At 48.6% G+C, this 27806-nt stretch overlaps 1 protein-coding gene across 1 annotated transcript in view; it reads left to right on the top strand.

Annotated features, from left to right (window-relative positions):
• gtf2a1l (general transcription factor IIA, 1-like) overlaps positions 1-27806 on the top strand; it is a 33671-nt gene extending 5865 nt beyond the window's left edge. Inside the window, exons 5-9 of the mRNA XM_067421006.1 lie at positions 5442-5541; positions 12549-13240; positions 24730-24897; positions 25287-25376; positions 27197-27806. Coding sequence (XP_067277107.1) covers positions 5442-5541; positions 12549-13240; positions 24730-24897; positions 25287-25376; positions 27197-27304 — 1158 coding nt within the window. The 3' untranslated portion in view covers positions 27305-27806. The remainder of the gene's footprint in view (positions 1-5441; positions 5542-12548; positions 13241-24729; positions 24898-25286; positions 25377-27196) is intronic.

The following is a 27806-nucleotide window of genomic DNA, read 5'->3' on the forward strand; positions in this document are numbered from 1 at the left end:
CTACAGCTGCGCTCCTCTAAAGCTGCTCTCCTCTAAAGCTGCGCTCCTCTAAAGCTGCGCTCCTCTAAAGCTGCGCTCCTCTACAGCTGCGCTCCTCTAAAGCTGCTCTCCTCTACAGCTGCGCTCCTCTAAAGCTGCTCTCCTCTAAAGCTGCGCTCCTCTAAAGCTGCTCTCCTCTAAAGCTGCTCTCCTCTACAGCTGCGCTCCTCTAAAGCTGCTCTCCTCTAAAGCTGCGCTCCTCTAAAGCTGCGCTCCTCTAAAGCTGCTCTCCTCTAAAGCGGCTCTCCTCTAAAGCTGCGCTCCTCTAAAGCGGCGCTCCTCTAAAGCTGCGCTCCTCTAAAGCTGCGCTCCTCTAAAGCTGCTCTCCTCTAAAGCTGCTCTCCTCTAAAGCGGCTCTCCTCTAAAGCTGCTCTCCTCTAAAGCTGCTCTCCTCTAAAGCTGCGCTCCTCTAAAGCTGCTCTCCTCTAAAGCGGCGCTCCTCTAAAGCTGCTCTCCTCTAAAGCGGCTCTCCTCTAAAGCTGCTCTCCTCTAAAGCTGCTCTCCTCTAAAGCTGCGCTCCTCTAAAGCTGCTCTCCTCTAAAGCGGCGCTCCTCTAAAGCTGCGCTCCTCTAAAGCTGCTCTCCTCTAAAGCGGCGCTCCTCTAAAGCGGCGCTCCTCTAAAGCTGCGCTCCTCTACAGCTGCGCTCCTCTAAAGCTGTTCTCCTCTAAAGCGGTGCTCCTCTAAAGCGGCGCTCCTCTAAAGCTAAGCTGCGCTCCTCTAAAGCGGCGCTCCTCTAAAGCTGCTCTCCTCTAAAGCGGCGCTCCTCTAAAGCTGCGCTTCTCTAAAGCTGCGCTCCTCTAAAGCTGCTCTCCTCTAAAGCTGTTCTCCTCTAAAGCGGTGCTCCTCTAAAGCGGCGCTCCTCTAAAGCGGCGCTCCTCTAAAGCTGCGCTCCTCTAAAGCGGCGCTCCTCTAAAGCTGCGCTCCTCTAAAGCTGCTCTCCTCTAAAGCTGCGCTCCTCTAAAGCTGCTCTCCTCTAAAGCGGCGCTCCTCTAAAGCTGCGCTCCTCTAAAGCGGCGCTCCTCTAAAGCTGCGCTCCTCTAAAGCTGCGCTCCTCTAAAGCTGCGCTCCTCTAAAGCTGCGCTCCTCTAAAGCTGCTCTCCTCTAAAGCGGCTCTCCTCTAAAGCTGCTCTCCTCTAAAGCTGCTCTCCTCTAAAGCTGCGCTCCTCTAAAGCGGCTCTCCTCTAAAGCGGCGCTCCTCTAAAGCGGCGCTCCTCTAAAGCTGCGCTCCTCTAAAGCTGCGCTCCTCTAAAGCTGCGCTCCTCTAAAGCTGCTCTCCTCTAAAGCGGCTCTCCTCTAAAGCTGCGCTCCTCTAAAGCTGCGCTCCTCTAAAGCGGCGCTCCTCTAAAGCTGCTCTCCTCTAAAGCTGCGCTCCTCTAAAGCGGCTCTCCTCTAAAGCGGCGCTCCTCTAAAGCTGCGCTCCTCTAAAGCTGCGCTCCTCTAAAGCTGCGCTCCTCTAAAGCGGCTCTCCTCTAAAGCGGCTCTCCTCTAAAGCGGCTCTCCTCTAAAGCGGCTCTCCTCTAAAGCTGCGCTCCTCTAAAGCTGCGCTCCTCTAAAGCTGCGCTCCTCTAAAGCTGCGCTCCTCTAAAGCGGCGCTCCTCTAAAGCTGCTCTCCTCTAAAGCTGCGCTCCTCTAAAGCGGCGCTCCTCTAAAGCTGCTCTCCTCTAAAGCGGCTCTCCTCTAAAGCGGCTCTCCTCTAAAGCTGCGCTCCTCTAAAGCGGCTCTCCTCTAAAGCGGCTCTCCTCTAAAGCGGCGCTCCTCTAAAGCGGCGCTCCTCTAAAGCTGCGCTCCTCTAAAGCTGCTCTCCTCTAAAGCGGCGCTCCTCTAAAGTTGCTCTCCTCTAAAGTTGCTCTCCTCTAAAGCTGCTCTCCTCTAAAGCGGCGCTCCTCTAAAGCTGCTCTCCTCTAAAGCTGCTCTCCTCTAAAGCTGCTCTCCTCTAAAGCGGCGCTCCTCTAAAGCGGCGCTCCTCTAAAGCTGCGCTCCTCTAAAGCTGCTCTCCTCTAAAGCGGCGCTCCTCTAAAGCTGCTCTCCTCTAAAGCGGCGCTCCTCTAAAGCTGCGCTCCTCTAAAGCTGCTCTCCTCTAAAGCGGCGCTCCTCTAAAGCTGCTCTCCTCTAAAGCGGCGCTCCTCTAAAGCGGCGCTCCTCTAAAGCTGCTCTCCTCTAAAGCGGCGCTCCTCTAAAGCGGCGCTCCTCTAAAGCTGCGCTCCTCTAAAGCTGCGCTCCTCTAAAGCTGCTCTCCTCTAAAGCTGTTCTCCTCTAAAGCGGTGCTCCTCTAAAGCGGCGCTCCTCTAAAGCTAAGCTGCGCTCCTCTAAAGCGGCGCTCCTCTAAAGCTGCTCTCCTCTAAAGCGGCGCTCCTCTAAAGCTGCGCTTCTCTAAAGCTGCGCTCCTCTAAAGCTGCTCTCCTCTAAAGCTGCGCTCCTCTAAAGCTGCGCTCCTCTACAGCTGCGCTCCTCTAAAGCTGCGCTCCTCTAAAGCTGCGCTCCTCTAAAGCTGCGCTCCTCTAAAGCTGCGCTCCTCTAAAGCGGCTCTCCTCTAAAGCTGCGCTTCTCTAAAGCTGCGCTCCTCTAAAGCGGCGCTCCTCTAAAGCTGCGCTCCTCTAAAGCGGCGCTCCTCTAAAGCGGCGCTCCTCTAAAGCTGCGCTCCTCTAAAGCTGCGCTCCTCTAAAGCGGCGCTCCTCTAAAGCTGCGCTCCTCTAAAGCTGCGCTCCTCTAAAGCTGCTCTCCTCTAAAGCGGCTCTCCTCTAAAGCTGCGCTCCTCTAAAGCGGCGCTCCTCTAAAGCGGCGCTCCTCTAAAGCTGCGCTCCTCTAAAGCTGCGCTCCTCTAAAGCGGCGCTCCTCTAAAGCTGCGCTCCTCTAAAGCTGCGCTCCTCTAAAGCGGCGCTCCTCTAAAGCGGCGCTCCTCTAAAGCGGCGCTCCTCTAAAGCGGCGCTCCTCTAAAGCTGCTCTCCTCTAAAGCTGCGCTCCTCTAAAGCTGCGCTCCTCTAAAGCTGCTCTCCTCTAAAGCTGCGCTCCTCTAAAGCTGCGCTCCTCTAAAGCTGCGCTCCTCTAAAGCTGCGCTCCTCTAAAGCTGCGCTCCTCTAAAGCTGCTCTCCTCTAAAGCTGCTCTCCTCTAAAGCTGCGCTCCTCTAAAGCTGCTCTCCTCTAAAGCTGCGCTCCTCTAAAGCTGCGCTCCTCTAAAGCTGCTCTCCTCTAAAGCTGCGCTCCTCTAAAGCTGCGCTCCTCTAAAGCTGCTCTCCTCTAAAGCTGCGCTCCTCTAAAGCTGCGCTCCTCTAAAGCTGCTCTCCTCTAAAGCGGCTCTCCTCTAAAGCGGCGCTCCTCTAAAGCTGCGCTCCTCTAAAGCTGCGCTCCTCTAAAGCTGCGCTCCTCTACAGCTGCGCTCCTCTAAAGCTGCGCTCCTCTAAAGCGGCTCTCCTCTAAAGCTGCGCTCCTCTAAAGCTGCTCTCCTCTAAAGCTGCTCTCCTCTAAAGCTGCGCTCCTCTAAAGCTGCTCTCCTCTAAAGCTGCTCTCCTCTAAAGCGGCGCTCCTCTAAAGCGGCGCTCCTCTAAAGCTGCGCTCCTCTATAGCTGCGCTCCTCTAAAGCTGCGCTCCTCTAAAGCTGCGCTCCTCTATAGCTGCGCTCCTCTAAAGCTGCTCTCCTCTATAGCTGCGCTCCTCTAAAGCTGCGCTCCTCTAAAGCTGCGCTCCTCTATAGCTGCTCTCCTCTATAGCTGCGCTCCTCTATAGCTGCGCTCCTCTAAAGCTGCGCTCCTCTAAAGCTGCGCTCCTCTATAGCTGCGCTCCTCTAAAGCTGCGCTCCTCTAAAGCTGCGCTCCTCTATAGCTGCGCTCCTCTAAAGCTGCGCTCCTCTAAAGCTGCTCTCCTCTATAGCTGCGCTCCTCTAAAGCTGCGCTCCTCTAAAGCTGCGCTCCTCTATAGCTGCTCTCCTCTATAGCTGCGCTCCTCTATAGCTGCGCTCCTCTAAAGCTGCGCTCCTCTAAAGCTGCGCTCCTCTATAGCTGCGCTCCTCTAAAGCTGCTCTCCTCTATAGCTGCGCTCCTCTAAAGCTGCGCTCCTCTAAAGCTGCGCTCCTCTAAAGCTGCGCTCCTCTAAAGCTGCGCTCCTCTATAGCTGCGCTCCTCTAAAGCTGCGCTCCTCTAAAGCTGCGCTCCTCTAAAGCTGCGCTCCTCTAAAGCTGCTCTCCTCTAAAGCTGCGCTCCTCTAAAGCTGCTCTCCTCTAAAGCTGCGCTCCTCTAAAGCTGCTCTCCTCTAAAGCTGCGCTCCTCTAAAGCTGCGCTCCTCTAAAGCTGCGCTCCTCTAAAGCTGCGCTCCTCTAAAGCTGCTCTCCTCTAAAGCTGCGCTCCTCTAAAGCTGCGCTCCTCTATAGCTGCGCTCCTCTAAAGCTGCGCTCCTCTAAAGCTGCGCTCCTCTAAAGCTGCGCTCCTCTAAAGCTGCGCTCCTCTATAGCTGCGCTCCTCTATAGCTGCGCTCCTCTAAAGCTGCGCTCCTCTAAAGCTGCGCTCCTCTAAAGCTGCGCTCCTCTATAGCTGCGCTCCTCTAAAGCTGCGCTCCTCTAAAGCTGCGCTCCTCTATAGCTGCGCTCCTCTAAAGCTGCGCTCCTCTAAAGCTGCTCTCCTCTATAGCTGCGCTCCTCTAAAGCTGCGCTCCTCTAAAGCTGCGCTCCTCTATAGCTGCTCTCCTCTATAGCTGCGCTCCTCTATAGCTGCGCTCCTCTAAAGCTGCGCTCCTCTAAAGCTGCGCTCCTCTATAGCTGCGCTCCTCTAAAGCTGCTCTCCTCTATAGCTGCGCTCCTCTAAAGCTGCGCTCCTCTAAAGCTGCGCTCCTCTAAAGCTGCGCTCCTCTAAAGCTGCGCTCCTCTATAGCTGCGCTCCTCTAAAGCTGCGCTCCTCTAAAGCTGCGCTCCTCTAAAGCTGCTCTCCTCTAAAGCTGCGCTCCTCTAAAGCTGCGCTCCTCTAAAGCTGCGCTCCTCTAAAGCTGCGCTCCTCTACAGCTGCGCTCCTCTACAGCTGCGCTCCTCTAAAGCTGCGCTCCTCTATAGCTGCGCTCCTCTAAAGCTGCGCTCCTCTAAAGCTGCGCTCCTCTAAAGCTGCGCTCCTCTAAAGCTGCGCTCCTCTACAGCTGCGCTCCTCTACAGCTGCGCTCCTCTAAAGCTGTGCTCCTCTAAAGCTGTGCTCCTCTAAAGCTGCGCTCCTCTACAGCTGCGCTCCTCTACAGCTGCGCTCCTCTAAAGCTGCGCTCCTCTAAAGCTGCGCTCCTCTAAAGCTGCGCTCCTCTACAGCTGCGCTCCTCTACAGCTGTGCTCCTCTAAAGTGGCGCTCTTCTAAAGTGGCGCTCTTCTAAAGTGGCGCTCTTCTAAAGTGGCGCTCTTCTAAAGTGGCGCTTTTCTTCTCTTGTGTGTTTGGTTGAGGTTCAGAACAGCTGTGGTTCTGTGGCCACGTTCTCTCTGCCTCCTGGAATAAGGTATCCGGTCCAGATCCCCGCAGGTGTGACGCTGCAGACGGCCTCAGGTGAGACTCACACACAGCACTCATGCTGAAGCATTCGGGCTGGGTTTAAGCTGCTAATGATCGACAAGTATTTTTGATCAGTAAAGACTAGGGCAGTGCGATATTGAAGACATGCGATATGCAATACTTTGTTAAATACTGCGATATTCGATATGCGATACAATATTGCTATTAGTGTAAGAAGTCTCAGTTAATCGAGCACAGTACACAAACTATATATTTTTTTAAGACAAACAAACAGAATACTTAATTGGATAGTTAAGTGCTAGTCTTTATTCTTCCTGGGAAAGGAAAGCATCGCTACAACTCCTGAAAGGGTCCAGCAGTGTTTTAGAAAAAAATATAATTGATATAATTTTAACATAAATGTTTCGGTGTGTGTGTGTGTCAGACAGTGCGTGATTTTAAGGAGTTATTTTTCACAAGTTATTGCATTTAATTACGTTTTTTAACGTCAACCAAGTCACATACGCAGCAGTCCTGTGCCCAGCCTATTCTCTGCTAAATGTCAACCTAAAATGTACACTTTTCACAATGTTGAAGTAGCCTATTAAAATCCTTCAGCTATTGCGTGCTGCTGCGATATGCATATTGCGATATGTAGATTTACGATAATTCAATAATTTCGATATATTGCACAGCCCTAGTAAAGACACAGACGGAGCCCAGCGTGCTCATATGGCGCTCCTCCGTGTGTGTCTGCGTTCGCTCGGCCCGGCGGAACTGCAAACGGTGAGTTTTAGAAACTGTAAAGTGAAACTCATATGGGTGGAATATTCCCATCGCCCGCATTTGCCAGCTCAGCCTTTCCTGTGCCAAGCCCACAAACCCTTTCTAAGTTATTGTGTGAATTTCCTTCATAATTTCAAACATCATATCAAACTTTGATAAGGGGACAGTTCTTGGAGATGTGTGTTTCTGCCGGTCAATCTCATTTGTAAATTACTTTATTAGCCGTATTGACTCTTTCTAAGGCAGTGTGTGAAAGGCTCTACTCATGATCTTTTTCAGAAGTATGACATGTCCTTGCTTTGCTAGCTGCACCGAGGACACTCACATTAATCTTGGCCCTGTCATTAATCAGGCCTAGTTCCGTCTGTATCAGCAGTGACGGTGTGGTTACGCTGTAGCGCTGCTAATGCTTGCAGTGGGAAACAGCCTTTAGGGTTCATGAGTTAGTGTTGAGCTGGGACTGTACACCGCTTCACTTCAGACAGGACGGGTGATAAAGGGCTTTAGTGAAAGCTCAGCGGTGACCGGCGGTAGTGTAAGGACTGCCGGAACTGAAGTCTGCTGGTTTGAAGTGGCTAATACTGATATGTTATCTGATTTATTGTCTGTTATTTGTTTTATTAGGGCCTGAGTATGGAGCCAGAACAGTCTCAAATATAATACATTTACAAAACAAAATTCATTAATGCATAGCACAATTCACATTTGTAAAATCTGATTCGTAAATTCAAAACACGATTCATAAATGCACAAGTAAAAGCATAAATATTTCCCCAAATGCTCAGACAAATGCATCTTACCTAAATAAATGTAAAATCTTTACACAAATATGTATATATCAAGTTCTTGAATTAATTTCCATCACACATTTATGAAAGATGTTGCATGCATTTATGGATCGTTGAATCTGCATTTGCGAATCGTCACACGTGCATGGACTGCATTGCATTTGTGTGTGGGATTTTTGAGACCTTCCTGGCAGGTTAGGGTTCGTAAATATCTTTTTTTGGAGGACGTTCTGTTTAGCCAATCGTGGTGAGCTTTTAATCCACCAATCAAAACGCTCCTTACTGATCAGACTCAAGAAGCTCACTCCTGCCCTTGTTCTGTGCATTCTTTCATGATCGGTTGTTTCACGACCTTTGTGTAAAGACGTTTTAATGGGTACTCTTATTCTAGCACCTGATTAAAATTCCTACAAAATTATGATTTATATTGTTCGCACAAAATACAGCTACCCGGTTAGCCTGCTGTCTTATTCACCAAAGTTGCATACCCTGTTTATTCATGTTATCTTTGAAAAATGACTTAGTGTAAGAGAAATATATTAAGTGGTCTTTTTAGATCTCTTTATAGTTTGTCATAGGCAAGTCACAGGTTACAATATTTGTGTAGATCTGAATATTCATCTTATTACTAGCACTTTTTACATTTCACCTTACCTTTAGGGCTGACCTCTGGTTGTTGCTCATTTTATTAAACTACATTAACATATGTAGTCCTAATAATTCATACTTTGCACAAATTTAGTCACTCATTGTATTTATTCACAAAATATAAAAAGCAATATGACAGAGTTCACAAAAAAAAAGAATCATCCTTGGGTTATTCCTAATCTAAACCTGTATGACCTAATTTTCTCTGCTGAACACAAAGGGAGGTGTTAATGTTAACCTCGTATAGAAATATTAAGCATAATAATTTTCCTTATTCACCATTTACTTTACATTCACCATTTACTTTTTTGAACCAAAGAAAAGTGAATGGTGAATAAGTAAAAATTCTATACAGATAAATAAAAATACGCCAAAATAGTACAAATAAAGTACAGCGCATGCAAATGATGCAATGGCTGGCAAATTTAAATATAATAACATAGAAAAGTACAAAACAATTTCAGTGCACAGATGTTATGTTACAACAGAAAAAAAATGCATTTCATCATTAAAATGTACATTTTCTCATTTGAAATAGTTACAATCATTAATTAGTTAATAATTAGTTTGCTGTAATTACTATAATAATTAAATTGCAATCTAAATATGTAATGTAAAAGTAAAATGTATAATGGCTGTTATTGTTGAATCAATAATATTTGTTGTTTTAATGTGCCTGTGTTTTAGCTGTTTTTCAGCACTTTTATAGCAGGTTACATTGTTATGCCAGTAGGTGGCAGCAAGGGCTCTTCTAATGAGTTAGTAGGTTAGTAAACCATTCCATTCAATGCTGATCCATACAGAGCACCGCACACGACGTGCAAGACAAAAAAGTAAATTGTGCCTACGATTTACTAATTCATCCCCTAGATTAATACATTTAGCCTACTATTTTCCCTGCATGTCATGCTCTGTAGATTCATTCTGTTGTAGTAGCTAATTCTGTGACCCTAGTTATAAGGTTAGGATTAGGAATAGGTTTAGTAGTAGGTTGGATTTGCTCAATATAGCGCCAACTAGGGTCACATGATTTGGTCGGACACAGATTTTGGAAAACACCGGAAATCTGGTGCTTCATTTCATAGAGATCATTGTATTGACTAACGTTGACTTCTGTCATCTGAAAACCCCTTTACCACTACAAGAATACTATGACAAAGATATAGATATACAAGCAAATGTGGGGGGAAAATTATGTTTCACTGGTGCACTTAATAGATGTATTATAGCAAACAAAGTTTAGTCATGTTCCCGAGTAATATCTGCATGCACCTAATTCTGCAGAGGACATATAATACACCATTAGACAGCAATAAATATGAGAGTGAAGTCTGGTCCGGAAGGTGGATCTAGAACCGACTTCTGTCCAGGTTGTCACAACATCTCTTGTTAATCTGTCTTCACAAACTGCCCTGAAATACAATTCAAACATCAACAAGAATTGTTATAAATATAACGTGAGATTTGTACATTCACAATGCTCATTTAGCCTCGGTGGTGAAGTGTGCAGAAAATTCTGCCGGACTGAAATTTTGTCTTTTAGTCATTCAGACAACTTTATAATACAACAATAAATAACTCTCAAAACTAACTCTGCTTGTGATGATTTCAGTGTCTACTGTCTCCCTGTCTGCAGAGCTGCTCTCAGAGTCACTTAATGAATATTTCACAATTTCATTTAATAGAACTATCAACATTTATTGTATCATAATATACACACACAGGAATCTGAGATTGTATTTACAGGAATCTGAGATTGTACTTACTAGTCAGATGGTTCATATCGCCTCAAGGATGTTCTCTGCACAGCCATCAGCATAGAACAGTGGAACATAAACAATTTCTTACAGAGCCAACAATATGTGGTATACAATGTCAGGTTTATTAGAATTAAATAAACTAGAGCATAGGTGAAAATGCAGGGGAAAAAATAATATACAGGATATACAATATAATATCTTAAGATACCAGAATTTACGTTTAGGTTTTACAGATGCATGGTGATATACATTGTCAATACTGGTTCACTATGAAAGATCAAAACGTGTCTGAAATCGTTTCAGCCCATTTTCACGCTTTGTGTGAGTGACGTCACCGATTAACAGTGAAAACTTTTAGGTTAAATAATTAGATAAACATTACTTCCATTCATGACACATTGCCAGCAAAGCTATCAAAACCTCTTATCTACAGATAATATGTGATTAAGAGCCCAAACTTCCTAATAACGCAAGGCTAACGTTAGCCTAACATTACTTATATTTAACGTTAACTTAATGGTTGACTCTAACAGACTTTTTCCGAAGACACTAAACCATTTCTCTAAAGTAAATATTTAACAGAAGCTTGCAAGAAAGTGTCAGGAACAGGTGTGTGTATTATCTGTGTAATTTTAGGGACTAAACTTACCTAAGGTGAGAACAACAGTGACGTGCTGCTGCTTGTCAGACGAGCTGCCGCCCCATTTCCATGGTGATCGTAGGCTAACCGGGTAGCTGTATTTTGTGCGAACAATATAAATCATAATTTTGTAGAAATTTTAATCAGGTGCTAGAATAAGAGTACCCATTAAAACGTCTTTACACAAAGGTCGTGAAACAAACGATCATGAAAGAATGCACAGAACAAGGGCAGCAGTGAGCTTCTTGAGTCTGATCAGTAAGGAGCGTTTTGATTGGTGGATTAAAAGCTCACCACGATTGGCTAAACAGAACGTCCTCCAAAAAAAGATATTTACGAACCATAACCTGCCAGGAAGGTCTCAAAAATCCCACACACAAATGCAATGCAGTCCATGCACGTGTGACGATTCGCAAATGCAGATTCAACGATCCATAAATGCATGCAACATCTTTCATAAATGTGTGATGGAAATTAATTCAAGAACTTGATATATACATATTTGTGTAAAGATTTTACATTTATTTAGGTAAGATGCATTTGTCTGAGCATTTGGGGAAATATTTATGCTTTTACTTGTGCATTTATGAATCGTGTTTTGAATTTACGAATCAGATTTTACAAATGTGAATTGTGCTATGCATTTATGAATTTTGTTTTGTAAATGTATTATATTTGAGACTATTCTGGCTCCATACCTGAGCACCGATGGTGTGAGGACCCTTCTGTAATTGCTCAGCCTATTATTATTATTCTCCCTAATGAATCGCATTTGAGGGCCTAACGATGCTTGAAAACTCATGAAGCTTTGCACACACATCTGAAGTGCTAAAACGTCTGATATGGGTTTCAGAATTAGGCATGGCAAAATGGCTCGATAGTGTCACCTACAAAACTTGAATTAAGCGCCGTTCAAGCAACGTTTCAGGTATGAGTATGAAATTCAGTAGACACATGTAACAGCCCAATACCTACAAAAACACCCTGGCTGCAAATCATGAAAACCCTACAGGAAGTGAGATATTTTAATTTCTCTGCCAAAATGTTGCAGTTTTTGCCATTTCCAGACCTTGTACTTTAACAAACTCCCCCTAGAGATTTAACCAGAGCAACATCTTTTTTGGTCAGTCTAATCTAAAGGCCTTTACGACGTTACAATGTGAAGATCTAGAGTTTTCCCTGAAGGGCGTGTTCGTGGCGGCCTCACAAAGTTCGATATTTCGCCATGAAAGAGGAAGCTGTTGTAACTCAAGCATGCAATCTCTGATCTGCCCCAAACTTCACATGTTTAATAATAGTCCTGTCCTGAAGACATCTACATGCCAAAATTCAGTTATAGTTAAAGCGCCACCTTCTGGCAGAAGGAAATGTGGCACATTGAATTGACTTTGCCATATTTCTCCCATATTGACCCACTTATACGCGTGTCGCTCCCCGGTGCGAGGGCCCTTTCATCGCTGCTTGCAGCTTTAATTTGTATTTTTGTTTTATGTTTATGTACAGCACATTGACTGTCTTAAAGGGTTACTTCAGCGATTAGCATATGGCTTTGTATCAGTAGAAACCCTGGAGTATATTCAAATTATTGTGCCCCCCCCCCCCCCCCCCCCCCCATATCCCCCTGAGACGAGAGATTTGCGCATTCTATTTCTGGAAAAAAATCCTCAGATGACAAAAATATAGTCAATTTGCATCATCGGAGGAATTTTTGGCCAAAGGCTAAAGAATACAGCCAGCAGAAGGAGCCATTTCTGCATGTTTTCAACCCACGCATGGGGGATGGAGATCACACTCTCAGCATTCATGTTAACGGAGCTATGCCTGGCAATGTAAGTGTTTCAAATTCTCAAATTTATTCCTATGAAAGTTAAGCTTCCAAAGGCATGAACTGAAAACTCTCCAGACTGAATATGATAATGTAGTGCGGTCGCGTTTACCTCTCGCTCTCATCACGAGAGCTCATCAGCTCATTCATCACAGTGAGTGTAATCTGACTCCTGCAGCGATTGTGCAGTGACACTCCCTCAGCGGCTCAATCACATTATATTGAACACACACGTTCAGTTTTTAATTGTAGTGTCTGTTCTTTAACTAAACTGATTTTATGAAGATGAATGCGGTGGGAAGGTGAAAGTGATCCAGTAATCTAGTAGCGGTGGCTTTGGGAGTGGCCTCACAGGGCAGTAAAGCATTCTGGGAATTGTTATCTTTCATCCCCATGAGACAAATACATTTTCTCTTTTTCTCAGTCTAGAAGGCAACAAATAAAAAAATAATTGCACATTTCTTCTACATTAATGACCCAGTTTAAATACAGATTCATCTTCCCAGTGCTGAAGTACCCCTTTAAGACTTTTGAATCCCCAATCCCGACCACTTGATGTGTTGATGGAATAATGCCATCAGTAATGTTCTTCCCTCTTTCTTTCTCACCTTCAGGGCATTTCTATAAAGTCAATGTTCCTGTAATGGTGACGCGAGGACCTCAGCATGTGCTGTCCCGGCCCGCTCAGACCCGCATCGAGCAGAACTCAAACCCGGTTCCTCTTCCCCCGGCCATGGCTCGCAGCATCCCGACCCATGTGCCTCTAGCTCAGCAGTCGGAGCCCAATCCTCAGCTCAATCCTCTGGCCAATGCTCCACCAAATCCTCCGCTCAATGCTCCGCTCAATGCTCCGCTCAATCCTCCGCTCAATCCTCCGCTCAATCCTCCGCTCAATGCTCCGCTCAATGCTCCGCTCAATCCTCCGCTCAATCCTCCGCTCAATCCTCCGCTCAATCCTCCGCCCAATGCTCCACCAAATCCTCCGCTCAATGCTCCGCTCAATCCTCCGCCCAATCCTCCGCTCAATCCTCCACCAAATCCTCCGTTAAATCCTCTGCTCAATCCTCCACCGCTACACCATCAGCCCGAGCTCAGGCCCTCTCCGGCGGCCTCTGACCAGAGCGAGTTCACCCTCGAGGGTATTGAGTTCAGCCCGCAGCCCGTGGACATGAGTGTCTCAGCCTTCTTCACTCCGCCCACACAGGGGCTGGATTACACCTGCACTGGGATGGAGAAGCCAGGCGGAGCCGCTGAGGAATCACCTGCCCTTCCGGACCTGCAGTCTGGAGCTAACCATCACATTAAGGTACACCTCAATAGGCCACACGCCTTTAAACACTACAACGGGCCACACGCCTGTAAACACCACAGTAAGCCACACGCCTGTAAACACTTCAACGGGCCAACATGCCTGTAAACACCTCAACGGGCCACACGCCTGTAAACACTTCAACGGGCCAACATGCCTGTAAACACCTCAACGGGCCACACGCCTGTAAACACTTCAACGGGCCACACACCTGTAAACACTTCAACGGGCCACACGCCTGTAAACACTTCAACGGGCCACACGCCTGTAAACACTTCAACGGGCCACACGCCTGTAAACACTTCAACGGGCCACACGCCTGTAAACACTTCAACGGGCCACACGCCTGTAAACACTTCAACGGGCCACACGCCTGTAAACACTTCAACGGGCCACACGCCTGTAAACACTTCAACGGGCCACACGCCTGTAAACACTTCAACGGGCCACACGCCTGTAAACACTTCAACGGGCCACACGCCTGTAAACACTTCAACGGGCCACACGCCTGTAAACACTTCAACGGGCCACACGCCTGTAAACACTTCAACGGGCCACACGCCTGTAAACACTTCAACGGGCCACACGCCTGTAAACACTACAACGGGCCACACGCCTGTAAACACTTCAACGGGCCACACGCCTGTAAACACTTCAACGGGCCACACGCCTGTAAACACTACAACGGGCCACACGCCTGTAAACACTTCAACGGGCCAAACGGCTGTATACACCACAACGGGCCACACGCCTGTAAACACCTCATCGGGCCACACGCCTGTAAACACTACAATGGGCCACACTTCTGTAAACACTACAACGGGCCACACGCCTGTAAAAAATACAATGGGCCACACGCCTGTAAACACTACAACGGGCCACACGCCTGTAAACACTACAACGGGCCACACGCCTGTAAACACTACAACGGGCCACACGCCTGTAAACACTACAACGGGCCACACGCCTGTAAACACTACAACGGGCCACACGCCTGTAAACACTTCAACGGGCCACACGCCTGTAAACACTACAACGGGCCACACGCCTGTAAACACTTCAACGGGCCACACGCCTGTAAACACTTCAACGGGCCACACGCCTGTAAACACTACAACGGGCCACACGCCTGTAAACACTTCAACGGGCCACACGCCTGTAAACACTACAACGGGCCACACGCCTGTAAACACTACAACGGGCCACACGCCTGTAAACACTACAACGGGCCACACGCCTGTAAACACTTCAACGGGCCACACGCCTGTAAACACTTCAACGGGCCAAACGGCTGTATACACCACAACGGGCCACACGCCTGTAAACACCTCATCGGGCCACACGCCTGTAAACACTACAATGGGCCACACTTCTGTAAACACTACAACGGGCCACACGCCTGTAAAAAATACAATGGGCCACACGCCTGTAAACACTACAACGGGCCACACGCCTGTAAACACTACAACGGGCCACACGCCTGTAAACACTACAACGGGCCACACGCCTGTAAACACTTCAACGGGCCACATGCCTGTAAACACCACAACGGGCCACACGCCTGTAAACACCATAACGGGCCACACGCCTGTAAACGCTACAATAGGCCACACGCCTGTAAACGCTTCAACGGGCCACACGCCTGTAAACGCTACAACAGGCCACACGCCTGTAAACGCTACAACAGGCCACACGCCTGTAAACGCTTCAACGGGCCACACGCCTGTAAACACTACAACGGGCCACACGCCTGTAAACACTACAACGGGCCACACGCCTGTAAACACTTCAACGGGCCACACGCCTGTAAACACTTCAACGGGCCACACGCCTGTAAACACTTCAACGGGCCAACACGCCTGTAAACACCACAACGGGCCACACGCCTGTAAACACCTCAACGGGCCACACGCCTGTAAACACTTCAACGGGCCACACGCCTGTAAACACTTCAACGGGCCACACGCCTGTAAACACTACAACGGGCCACACGCCTGTAAACACTACAACGGGCCACACGCCTGTAAACACTACAACGGGCCACACGCCTGTAAACACTACAACGGGCCACACGCCTGTAAACACCACAACGGGTCACACCCCTGTAAACACTACAATAGGCCACATGCCTGTAAACACTATAACAAGCCACACGCCTGTAAACACTACAATGGGCCACACCCCTGTAAACACTACAATAGGCCACATGCCTGTAAACACTATAACAAGCCACACGCCTGTAAACACTTCAACGGGCCACACGCCTGTAAACGCTTCAACGGGCCACACGCCTGTAAACACTACAATGGGCCACACGCCTGTAAACACCACAATGGGCCACACGCCTGTAAAGACTTCAACGGGCCACACGCCTGTAAACACTTCAACGGGCCACACGCCTGTAAACACTTCAACGGGCCACACGCCTGTAAACACTACAATAAGCCACACGCCTGTAAACACTACAATGGGCCACACTTCTGTAAACACTACAACGGGCCACACGCCTGTAAAAAATACAATGGGCCACACGCCTGTAAACACTACAACGGGCCACACGCCTGTAAACACTACAACGGGCCACACGCCTGTAAACACTACAACGGGCCACACGCCTGTTAACACTACAACGGGCCACACGCCTGTAAACACTTCAACGGGCCACATGCCTGTAAACACACATGCCTGTAAACACTTCAACGGGCCACATGCCTGTAAACACACACGCCTGTAAACACTACAATGGGCCACACTTCTGTAAACACTACAACGGGCCACACGCCTGTAAAAAATACAACGGGCCACACGCCTGTAAACACTACAACGGGCCACACGCCTGTAAACACTACAACGGGCCACACGCCTGTAAACACTACAACGGGCCACACGCCTGTAAACACTACAACGGGCCACACGCCTGTAAACACTTCAACGGGCCACTCGCCTGTAAACACTTCAACGGGCCACATGCCTGTAAACACTACAACGGGCCACACGCCTGTAAACACTACAACGGGCCACACGCCTGTAAACACTACAACGGGCCACACGCCTGTAAACACTACAACGGGCCACACGCCTGTAAACACCACAACGGGTCACACCCCTGTAAACACTACAATAGGCCACACACCTGTAAACACTATAACAAGCCACACGCCTGTAAACACTACAATGGGCCACACCCCTGTAAACACTACAATAGGCCACATGCCTGTAAACACTATAACAAGCCACACGCCTGTAAACACTTCAACGGGTCACACGCCTGTAAACGCTTCAACGGGCCACACGCCTGTAAACACTACAATGGGCCACACGCCTGTAAACACCACAATGGGCCACACGCCTGTAAAGACTTCAACGGGCCACACGCCTGTAAACACTTCAACGGGCCACACGCCTGTAAACACTTCAACGGGCCACACGCCTGTAAACACACGCCTGTAAACACTACAACAGGCCACACGCCTGTAAACACTACAACGGGCCACACACCTGTAAACACTACAACGGGCCACACGCCTGTAAACACTTCAACGGGCCACACGCCTGTAAACACTTCAACGGGCCACACGCCTGTAAACTCACACGCCTGTAAACACTTCAACGGGCCACACACCTGTAAACACTTCAACGGGCCACACACCTGTAAACACTTCAACGGGCCACACGCCTGTAAACACTACAACGGGCCACACGCCTGTAAACACTACAACGGGCCACACGCCTGTAAACACACACGCCTGTAAACACTTCAACGGGCCACACGCCTGTAAACACACGCCTGTAAACACTACAACAGGCCACACGCCTGTAAAAATTTCAAAGGGCCACACACCTGTAAACACTACAACGGGCCACACGCCTGTAAACACTTCAACGGGCCACACGCCTGTAAACACTTCAACGAGCCACACGCCTGTAAACACTTCAACGAGCAACACGCCTGTAAACACTTCAACGGGCCACACGCCTGTAAACACTACAACGGGCCACACGCCTGTAAACACTTCAACGGGCCACACGCCTGTACACACTTCAACGGGCCACACGCCTGTAAACACTTCAACGGGCCACACCCCTGTAAACACTTCAATGGGCCACACGCCTGTAAACACTTCAACGGGCCACACGCCTGTAAACACTACAACGGGCCACACCCCTGTAAACACTTCAATGGGCCACACGCCTGTAAACACTACAATAAGCCACACGCCTGTAAACACTTCAACGGGCCACATGCCTGTAAACACACGCCTGTAAACACTACAATGGGCCACACTTCTGTAAACACTACAACGGGCCACACGCCTGTAAAAAATACAACGGGCCACACGCCTGTAAACACTACAACGGGCCACACGCCTGTAAACACTACAACGGGCCACACGCCTGTAAACACTACAACGGGCCACACGCCTGTAAACACTACAACGGGCCACACGCCTGTAAACACTTCAACGGGCCACTCGCCTGTAAACACTTCAACGGGCCACATGCCTGTAAACACACACGCCTTTAAACACTTCAACGGGCCACACGCCTGTAAACACACACGCCTGTAAACACTTCAACGGGCCACACGCCTGTAAACACACGCCTGTAAACACTACAACAGGCCACATGCCTGTAAACACTTCAACGGGCCACACACCTGTAAACACTACAACGGGCCACACGCCTGTAAACACTTCAACGGGCCACACGCCTGTAAACACTTCAACGGGCCACACGCCTGTAAACACTACAACGGGCCACACGCCTGTAAACACCTTAACGGGCCACACACCTGTAAACACTTCAACGGGCCACACGCCTGTAAACACTACAACGGGCCACACGCCTGTAAACACTACAACGGGCCACACGCCAGTAAACACTTCAACGGGCCACACGCCTGTAAACACACGCCTGTAAACACTACAACAGGCCACACGCCTGTAAACACTTCAACGGGCCACACGCCTGTAAACACTTCAACGGGCCACACGCCTGTAAACACTTCAACGGGCCACACGCCTGTAAACACTTCAACGGGCCACACGCCTGTAAACACTACAATGGGCCACACGCCTGTAAACACTTCAACGGGCCACACGCCTGTAAACACTACAACGGGCCACACGCCTGTAAACACTTCAACGGGCCACACGCCTGTAAACACTACAACGGGCCACACGCCTGTAAACACTTCAACGGGCCACACGCCTGTAAACACTTCAACGGGCCACACGCCTGTAAACACTACAACGGGCCACACGCCTGTAAACACTACAACGGGCCACACGCCTGTAAACACTACAACGGGCCACACGCCTGTAAACACTTCAACGGGCCACACGCCTGTAAACACTTCAACGGGCCACACGCCTGTAAACACTACAACGGGCCACACGCCTGTAAACACACACGCCTGTAAACACTACAACGGGCCACACGCCTGTAAACACACACGCCTGTAAACACTTCAACGGGCCACACGCCTGTAAACACTACAACGGGCCACACGCCTGTAAACACTTCAACAGGCCAAACGCCTGTAAACACACACGCCTGTAAACACTTCAACGGGCCACACACCTGTAAACACTTCAACGGGCCACACGCCTGTAAACACTACAACGGGCCACACGCCTGTAAACACTACAACGGGCCACACGCCTGTAAACACTACAACGGGCCACACGCCTGTAAACACTTCAACGGGCCACACGCCTGTAAACACTTCAACGGGCCACACGCCTGTAAACACTTCAACGGGCCACACGCCTGTAAACACTTCAACGGGCCACACGCCTGTAAACACTTCAACGGGCCACACGCCTGTAAACACTTCAACGGGCCACACGCCTGTAAACACTACAACGGGCCACACGCCTGTAAACACTACAACGGGCCACACGCCTGTAAACACTTCAATGGGCCACACGCCAGTAAACACTTCAACGGGCCACACGCCTGTAAACACACGCCTGTAAACACTACAACGGGCCACACGCATGTAAACACTTCAACAGGCCACACGCCTGTAAACACACACGCCTGTAAACACTTCAACGGGCCACACGCATGTAAACACTTCAACGGGCCACACGCCTGTAAACACTTCAACGGGCCACACGCCTGTAAACACTACAACGGGCCACACGCCTGTAAACACTACAACGGGCCACACGCCTGTAAACACTACAACGGGCCACACGCCTGTAAACACTTCAACGGGCCACACGCCTGTAAACACTTCAACGGGCCACACGCCTGTAAACACTTCAACGGGCCACACGCCTGTAAACACACACGCCTGTAAACACTTCAACGGGCCACACGCATGTAAACACTACAACGGGCCACATGCCTGTAAACACTACAACGGGCCACACGCCTGTAAAAACTACAACGGGCCACACGCCTGTAAACACTTCAACGGGCCACACGCCTGTAAACACTTACGCCTGTAAACACTTCAACGGGCCACACGCCTGTAAACACTACAACGGGCCACACGCCTGTAAACACTACAACGGGCCACACGCCTGTAAACACACACGCCTGTAAACACTTCAACGGGCCACACGCCTGTAAACACACGCCTGTAAACACTTCAATGGGCCACACGGCTGTAAACACTTCAACGGGCCACACGCCTGTAAACACTTCAACGGGCCACACGCCTGTAAACACAGACGCCTGTAAACACTTCAACGGGCCACACGCCTGTAAACACTACAACAGGCCACACGCCTGTAAACACTACAACGGGCCACACGCCTGTAAACACTTCAACGGGCCACACGCCTGTAAACCTACACGCCTGTAAACACACACGCCTGTAAACACTTCAACGGGCCACACGCCTGTAAACACTTCAATGGGCCACACGCCTGTAAACACTTTAACGGGCCACACGCCTGTAAACACTTCAATGGGCCACACGCCAGTAAACACTTCAACGGGCCACACGCCTGTAAACACACGCCTGTAAACACACGCCTGTAAACACTACAACAGGCCACACGCCTGTAAACACTTCAACGGGCCACACGCCTGTAAACACTTCAACGGGCCACACGCCTGTACACACTTCAACGGGCCACACGCCTGTACACACTTCAACGGGCCACACGCCTGTAAACACTTCAACGGGCCACACGCCTGTAAACACTTCAACGGGCCACACGCCTGTAAACACTTCAACGGGCCACACGCCTGTAAACACTACAATGGGCCACACGCCTGTAAACACTTCAACGGGCCACACGCCTGTAAACACTACAACGGGCCACACGCCTGTAAACACTTCAACGGGCCACACGCCTGTAAACACTACAACGGGCCACACGCCTGTAAACACTTCAACGGGCCACACGCCTGTAAACACTTCAACGGGCCACACGCCTGTAAACACTACAACGGGCCCCACGCCTGTAAACACTACAACGGGCCACACGCCTGTAAACACTACAACGGGCCACACGCCTGTAAACACTTCAACGGGCCACACGCCTGTAAACACTTCAACGGGCCACACGCCTGTAAACACTACAACGGGCCACACGCCTGTAAACACACACGCCTGTAAACACTTCAACGGGCCACACGCCTGTAAACACACGCCTGTAAACACTACAACGGGCCACACGCCTGTAAACACTACAACGGGCCACACGCCTGTAAACACACACGCCTGTAAACACTTCAACGGGCCACACGCCTGTAAACACTACAACGGGCCACACGCCTGTAAACACTTCAACAGGCCAAACGCCTGTAAACACACACGCCTGTAAACACTTCAACGGGCCACACACCTGTAAACACTTCAACGGGCCACACGCCTGTAAACACTACAACGGGCCACACGCCTGTAAACACTACAACGGGCCACACGCCTGTAAACACTACAACGGGCCACACGCCTGTAAACACTACAACGGGCCACACGCCTGTAAACACTTCAACGGGCCACACGCCTGTAAACACTTCAACGGGCCACACGCCTGTAAACACTTCAACGGGCCACACGCCTGTAAACACTTCAACGGGCCACACGCCTGTAAACACTACAACGGGCCACACGCCTGTAAACACTACAACGGGCCACACGCCTGTAAACACTACAACGGGCCACACGCCTGTAAACACTTCAATGGGCCACACGCCTGTAAACACTTCAACGGGCCACACGCCTGTAAACACTTCAACGGGCCACACGCCTGTAAACACACACGCCTGTAAACACTTCAACGGGCAACACGCATGTAAACACTTCAACGGGCCACACGCCTGTAAACACTACAACGGGCCACACGCCTGTAAACACTACAACGGGCCACACGCCTGTAAACACTACAACGGGCCACACGCCTGTAAACACTTCAACGGGCCACACGCCTGTAAACACTTCAACGGGCCACACGCCTGTAAACACTTCAACGGGCCACACGCCTGTAAACACACGCCTGTAAACACTTCAACGGGCCACACGCATGTAAACACTACAACGGGCCACATGCCTGTAAACACTACAACGGGCCACACGCCTGTAAACACTACAACGGGCCACACGCCTGTAAACACTTCAACGGGCCACACGCCTGTAAACACTCACGCCTGTAAACACTACAACGGGCCACACGCCTGTAAACACTACAACGGGCCACACGCCTGTAAACACTACAACACGCCACACGCCTGTAAACACACACGCCTGTAAACACTTCAACGGGCCACACGCCTGTAAACACACACGCCTGTAAACACTTCAATGGGCCACACGGCTGTAAACACTTCAACGGGCCACACGCCTGTAAACACTTCAACGGGCCACACGCCTGTAAACACACACGCCTGTAAACACTTCAACGGGCCACACGCCTGTAAACACTACAACAGGCCACACGCCTGTAAACACTACAACGGGCCACACGCCTGTAAACACTTCAACGGGCCACACGCCTGTAAACACACACGCCTGTAAACACACACGCCTGTAAACACTTCAACGGGCCACACGCCTGTAAACACTTCAATGGGCCACACGCCTGTAAACACTTCAACGGGCCACACGCCTGTAAACACTTCAACGGGCCACACGCCTGTAAACACTTCAACGGGCCACACGCCTGTAAACACTTCAACGGGCCACACGCCTGTAAACACACACGCCTGTAAACACACACGCCTGTAAACACTTCAACGGGCCACACGCCTGTAAACATTTCAACGGGCCACACGCCTGTAAACACTTCAACGGGCCACACGCCTGTAAACACACACGCCTGTAAACACTACAACGGGCCACACCCCTGTAAACACTACAACGGGCCACACGCCTGTAAACACTTCAGCGGGCCACACGCCTGTAAACACTACAACGGGCCACACGCCTGTAAACACTTCAACAGGCCACTCGCCTGTAAACACTACAACGGGCCACACGCCTGTAAACACACGCCTGTAAACACTACAACGGGCCACACGCCTGTAAACACTACAACAGGCGACACGCCTGTAAACACTACAACAGGCCATACGCCTGTAAACACTACAACGGGCCACACGCCTGTAAACACTACAACGGGCCACACGCCTGTAAACACTACAACGGGCCACATGCCTGTTAACACTACAACAGGCGACACGCCTGTAAACACTACAACAGGCCACACGCCTGTAAACACTACAACAGGCCACACGCCTCTAAACACTACAACAGGCGACACGCCTGTAAACACTACAACGGGCCACACGCCTGTAAACACTACAACGGGCCACACGCCTGTAAACACTACAACGGGCCACACGCCTGTAAACACTACAACGGGCCACACGCCTGTAAACACTACAACGGGCCACATGCCGGTAAACACTACAACGGGCCACACGCCTGTAAACACTTCAACGGGCCACATGCCGGTAAACACTACAACGGGCCACACGCCTGTAAACACTACAACTGGCCACATGCCGGTAAACACTACAACGGGCCACATGCCGGTAAACACTACAACGGGCCACACGCCTGTAAACACTACAACGGGCCACATGCCGGTAAACACTACAACGGGCCACACGCCTGTAAACACTTCAACGGGCCACATGCCTGTAAACACACACGCCTGTAAACACTTCAACGGGCCACATGCCTGTAAACACACACGCCTGTAAACACTTCAACGGGCCACATGCCTGTAAACACACACGCCTGTAAACACTACAACGGGCCACACGCCTGTAAACACACGCCTGTAAACACTACAACGGGCCACACGCCTGTAAACACACACGCCTGTAAACACTACAACGGGCCACACGCCTGTAAACACACGCATGTAAACACTACAACGGGCCACATGCCTGTAAACACTACAACGGGCCACACGCCTGTAAACACTACAACGGGCCACATGCCTGTAAACACTACAACGGGCCACACGCCTGTAAACACACACGCCTGTAAACACTACAACGGGCCACACGCCTGTAAACACACGCATGTAAACACTACAACGGGCCACATGCCTGTAAACACTACAACGGGCCACACGCCTGTAAACACTACAACGGGCCACATGCCTGTAAACACTACAACGGGCCACATGCCTGTTAACAACCAGTGTTGTGTTCCAGGAGACAAATGGAAGCTCAGTGTTAAATGCTGTTATATGCTTTCATGAAAACAGCAGTTTTTTAAATCATCATCATCTATGCTTCATAAGAACTTTATTCTTCTGTACATGCTGTTGCTTTTTGCCAGAGTGAAGCTGGAAGGAATATGACAGCATGTAATACTAATAATAACAAACATGCTGCCCTCTGCTGGAATAAAGGCGGTAACTTAACCTATAAACAAAGGCTAAATATAGCAATTGAATATGAATGAAAGCAATTCTGGAATAAAAAAAAATATTGATGCATGAAAAAGTAATCCTTGAACTAATTGTCAAAAGCATTTTGCCAATCCGTAAAAAATGTATGTAACAATGTTCAGGAATGGATAAGGAAGCAGAAAAGGGGTCGGCTGACAGGGAACTCAAACAGGTATTTATTGTCTCTTTAACTCAGGTCATAAACAACACCAAAACAAACAAACTTCACTTCTCCGTGTGCTCAACGGTTTCACTAGGCAGTTCCTCTCTGCACGTCTCTTCTCCTGTTTGAGTCCCTGTGTGTGTGTGTGTGCGTGCGCACGTGTGTGTGTGCGTGCGTGCGTGCGTGTGTGTGTGTCCGGCTCCTTTCTCTCCAGTCCTCATTTCCTGGGTGGTTAATATCCTCTCCATGCCAGTCACTGAAACAAGAGACAGATGTTCCTCATTTGGCCTTGATTCACTTACGTGCCGCTCGTCCTCTGACTCTGTCTCCCGTCACAGACTTTGCTAACCACGCCCCCCTCCCTACAATGTGAATGTAAAATGGGTTGTAATTGAACATGGAATATATTCATGAAATTTGATGACATTTGAAAACTGATGCTGTTTCCTCAGCTGGAGACGGAGCTCGACTTCATCACACAGCTGGATGGGCTGGCCGACAGCAGCTCCGACACAGAGGAGGATGAGGAGGAGGATGAAGAGCTGGGGCTCGTTGGAGAGAAGGAGTTTCTGGGAATGATCAATGGCAATGAGGATGAGGAGGAGTTGGAAGAGGAAGAGGTAATGAGAGTGCTTATAGCAAACAGATGGCCATCCGGTGTCTGTCAGAGACTTGGGTTCGTTTGGTCAGAAATATACTCTAGTTCCAGTTCAGTCAAAGCTTTAGATTGATTTGGTTTGTTTGAAGATTTCTAATGTTATGCACTTTAAATCAGACGCTGATCAGAAACTGAACCCGACGCTGCGTTGTTGATCATGTGATGTGACTGCATGTGTGTAAAGTGTGTGTCAGAGCTGCGACTGAGACAGTGGGCCGTGGACACACTCATGGTCTAATATCATATCATTACCTGACAGGATACACTATAGACCGCTTACTGGACCACAGAATGAGCTTGTTTTCCTTCTGACTCTGTGGATCCTGAATAAATGAGCTTGTTTTCCCTCAGGATCCGCTGAACTCTGGGGATGATGTGAGTGATCAGGATATCCCAGAGATATTTGACACTGAGAATGTCATCGTCTGCCAGTATGACAAGGTAAAACTATGAAATAACACCTTATTTCCGTACGAGTCTTTAGAAGGACTCTTTACTGTCACTTTATTTCCGCCAGTAAATATGTCAAACGAACTCAAATGTGTGTGTGATGCGAGAGAGGAAATGAGGTCTGTTCTGGGGCAAAACTGCCATGTTTTCAAAGCCAACTCCTCATGACAGCCTTAGATACAGTGCCTTGCGAAAGTATTCGGCCCCCTTGAACTTTGCAACCTTTTGCCACATTTCAGGCTTCAAACATAAAGATATGAAACAAATTTTTTGTGAAGAATCAACAACAAGTGGGACACAATCATGAAGTGGAGCGACATTTATTGGATATTTCAAACTTTTTTAAACAAATCAAAAACTGAAAATTGGGCGTGCAAAATTATTCGGCCCCCTTAAGTTAACCCTTTGTAGTGCCACCTTTTGCTGCGATTACAGCTGTGAGTCTCTTGGGGTTTGTCTCTATCAGTTAAACTCATCGAGAGACTGAAATGTTTGCCCATTCCTCCTGCAGAACAGCTGGAGCTCAGTGAGGTTGGATGGAGAGCGTTTGTGAACAGCAGTTTTCAGCTCTTTCCACAGATTCTCGATTGGATTCAGGTCTGGACTTTGGCTTGGCCATTCTAACACCTGGATATGGTTATTTTTGAGCCATTCCACTGTAGATTGTGCTTTATGTTTTGGATCATTGTCTTGTTGGAAGACAAATCTCCGTCCCAGTCTCAGGTCTTTTGCAGACTCCATCAGGTCTTCTTCCAGAATGGTCCTGTATTTGGCTCCATCCATCTTCCCATCAATGTTAACCATCTTCCCTGTCCCTGCTGAAGAAATGCAGCCCCACACCATGATGCTGCCGCCACCATGTCTGACAGTGGGGATGGTGTGTGTTCAGGGTGATGAGCTGTGGTGCTTTTACGCCAAACATTACGTTTTGCATTGTTGCCAAAAAAGTTCAATTTTGGTTTCATCTGAGCAGAGCACCTTCTTCCACATGTTTGGTGTGTCTCCCAGGGGGCTTGTGGCAAACTTTAAACAACACTTTTTTCTTCTTGCCACTCTTCCAGAAAGGCCAGATGTGTGCAGTACCCGACTGATTGTTGTCCTTTGGACAGAGTCTCCCACCTCAGCTGTAGATCTCTGCAGTTTCTCCAGAGTGATCATGGGCCTCTTGGCTGATCTCTGATCAGTCTTCTCCTTGTATGAGCTGAACGTTTAGAGGGACGGCCAGGTCTTGGTAGATTTGCAGTGGTCTGATTCTCCTTCCATTTCAATTTTACAGCTTGCACAGTGCTCCTTGGGATGTTTAAAGCTTGGGAAATATTTTGGTATCCAAATCCGGCTTTAAACTTCTCCACAACAGGATTTTGGACCTGCCTGGTGTGTTCCTTGTTCTTCATGATGCTCTCTGCGCTTTAAACGGACCTCTGAAACGATCACAGTGCGGGTGGATTTATACGGAGACTTGATCACACACAGGTGGATTCTCTTTATCATCATTATTCATTTAGGTCAACACTGGATCATTCAGAGATCCTCACTGAACTTCTGGAGAGAGTTTGCTGCACTGAAAGTAAAGGGGCCGAATAATTTTGCACACCCAATTTTTCAGTTTTTTATTTGTCAAAACAGTTTGAAATATCCAATAAATGTCGTTCCACTTCATGATTGTGTCCCACTTGTTGTTGTTTCTCCACAAAAAATTACAGTTTCATATCTTTATGTTTGAAGCCGGAATTGTGGCAAAAGTTTGCAAAGTTCAAGGGGGCCGAATATTTTCGCAAGGCACTGTATAATAAATGTGTTGTGTTGAACAGATTCACCGCAGCAAGAACCGCTGGAAGTTTTACCTGAAGGATGGAGTGATGTGTTATGGAGGGAAAGATTATGTGTTCTCCAAGGCTGTGGGAGAGGCGGAGTGGTGACGACAAAAGCATTCAGAGGGTTTATTATAATAACTATCATTTACATCATCTTCACATTGGGTTTGTTTGTGACAGGATTCAGAAATTAATACTGGTGCTTAAAGAATTAAAAAAGTTTCAGATAGAATAACTTTTTTAATACATTTCTATCTGACAAGGTAAATGTGATGTAGTTTTCATTCTATAAGATTTCCTCTATTCTGTTATTTTTGAAGCAATGGTTTTGTTTGGTTATTAACATTAAAGGCTGTTTTCTGTTCCGCTGACGGACAGTGACGGCCGAGAGCAAATATGGTGAATTATATTGACCTGGACAGAATTATATTGATTGATTATATTGAGTTCAGTTACTGTATAGATATAATATGCTGTGTCTGATTAATTATCATACAGTGGAGCTGCACTGATGGTTTAGATGAATACTCTAACCTCGCACAGCTGTTGTTTTGGAGGTGTTGACCATGCATGTTTTCGTTACAAAAAAAATAAAATTAAGCAATAA

This window comes from Pseudorasbora parva, chromosome 17, assembly GCF_024679245.1.
Source record: "Pseudorasbora parva isolate DD20220531a chromosome 17, ASM2467924v1, whole genome shotgun sequence".
NCBI classification, from domain to species: domain Eukaryota; kingdom Metazoa; phylum Chordata; class Actinopteri; order Cypriniformes; family Gobionidae; genus Pseudorasbora; species Pseudorasbora parva.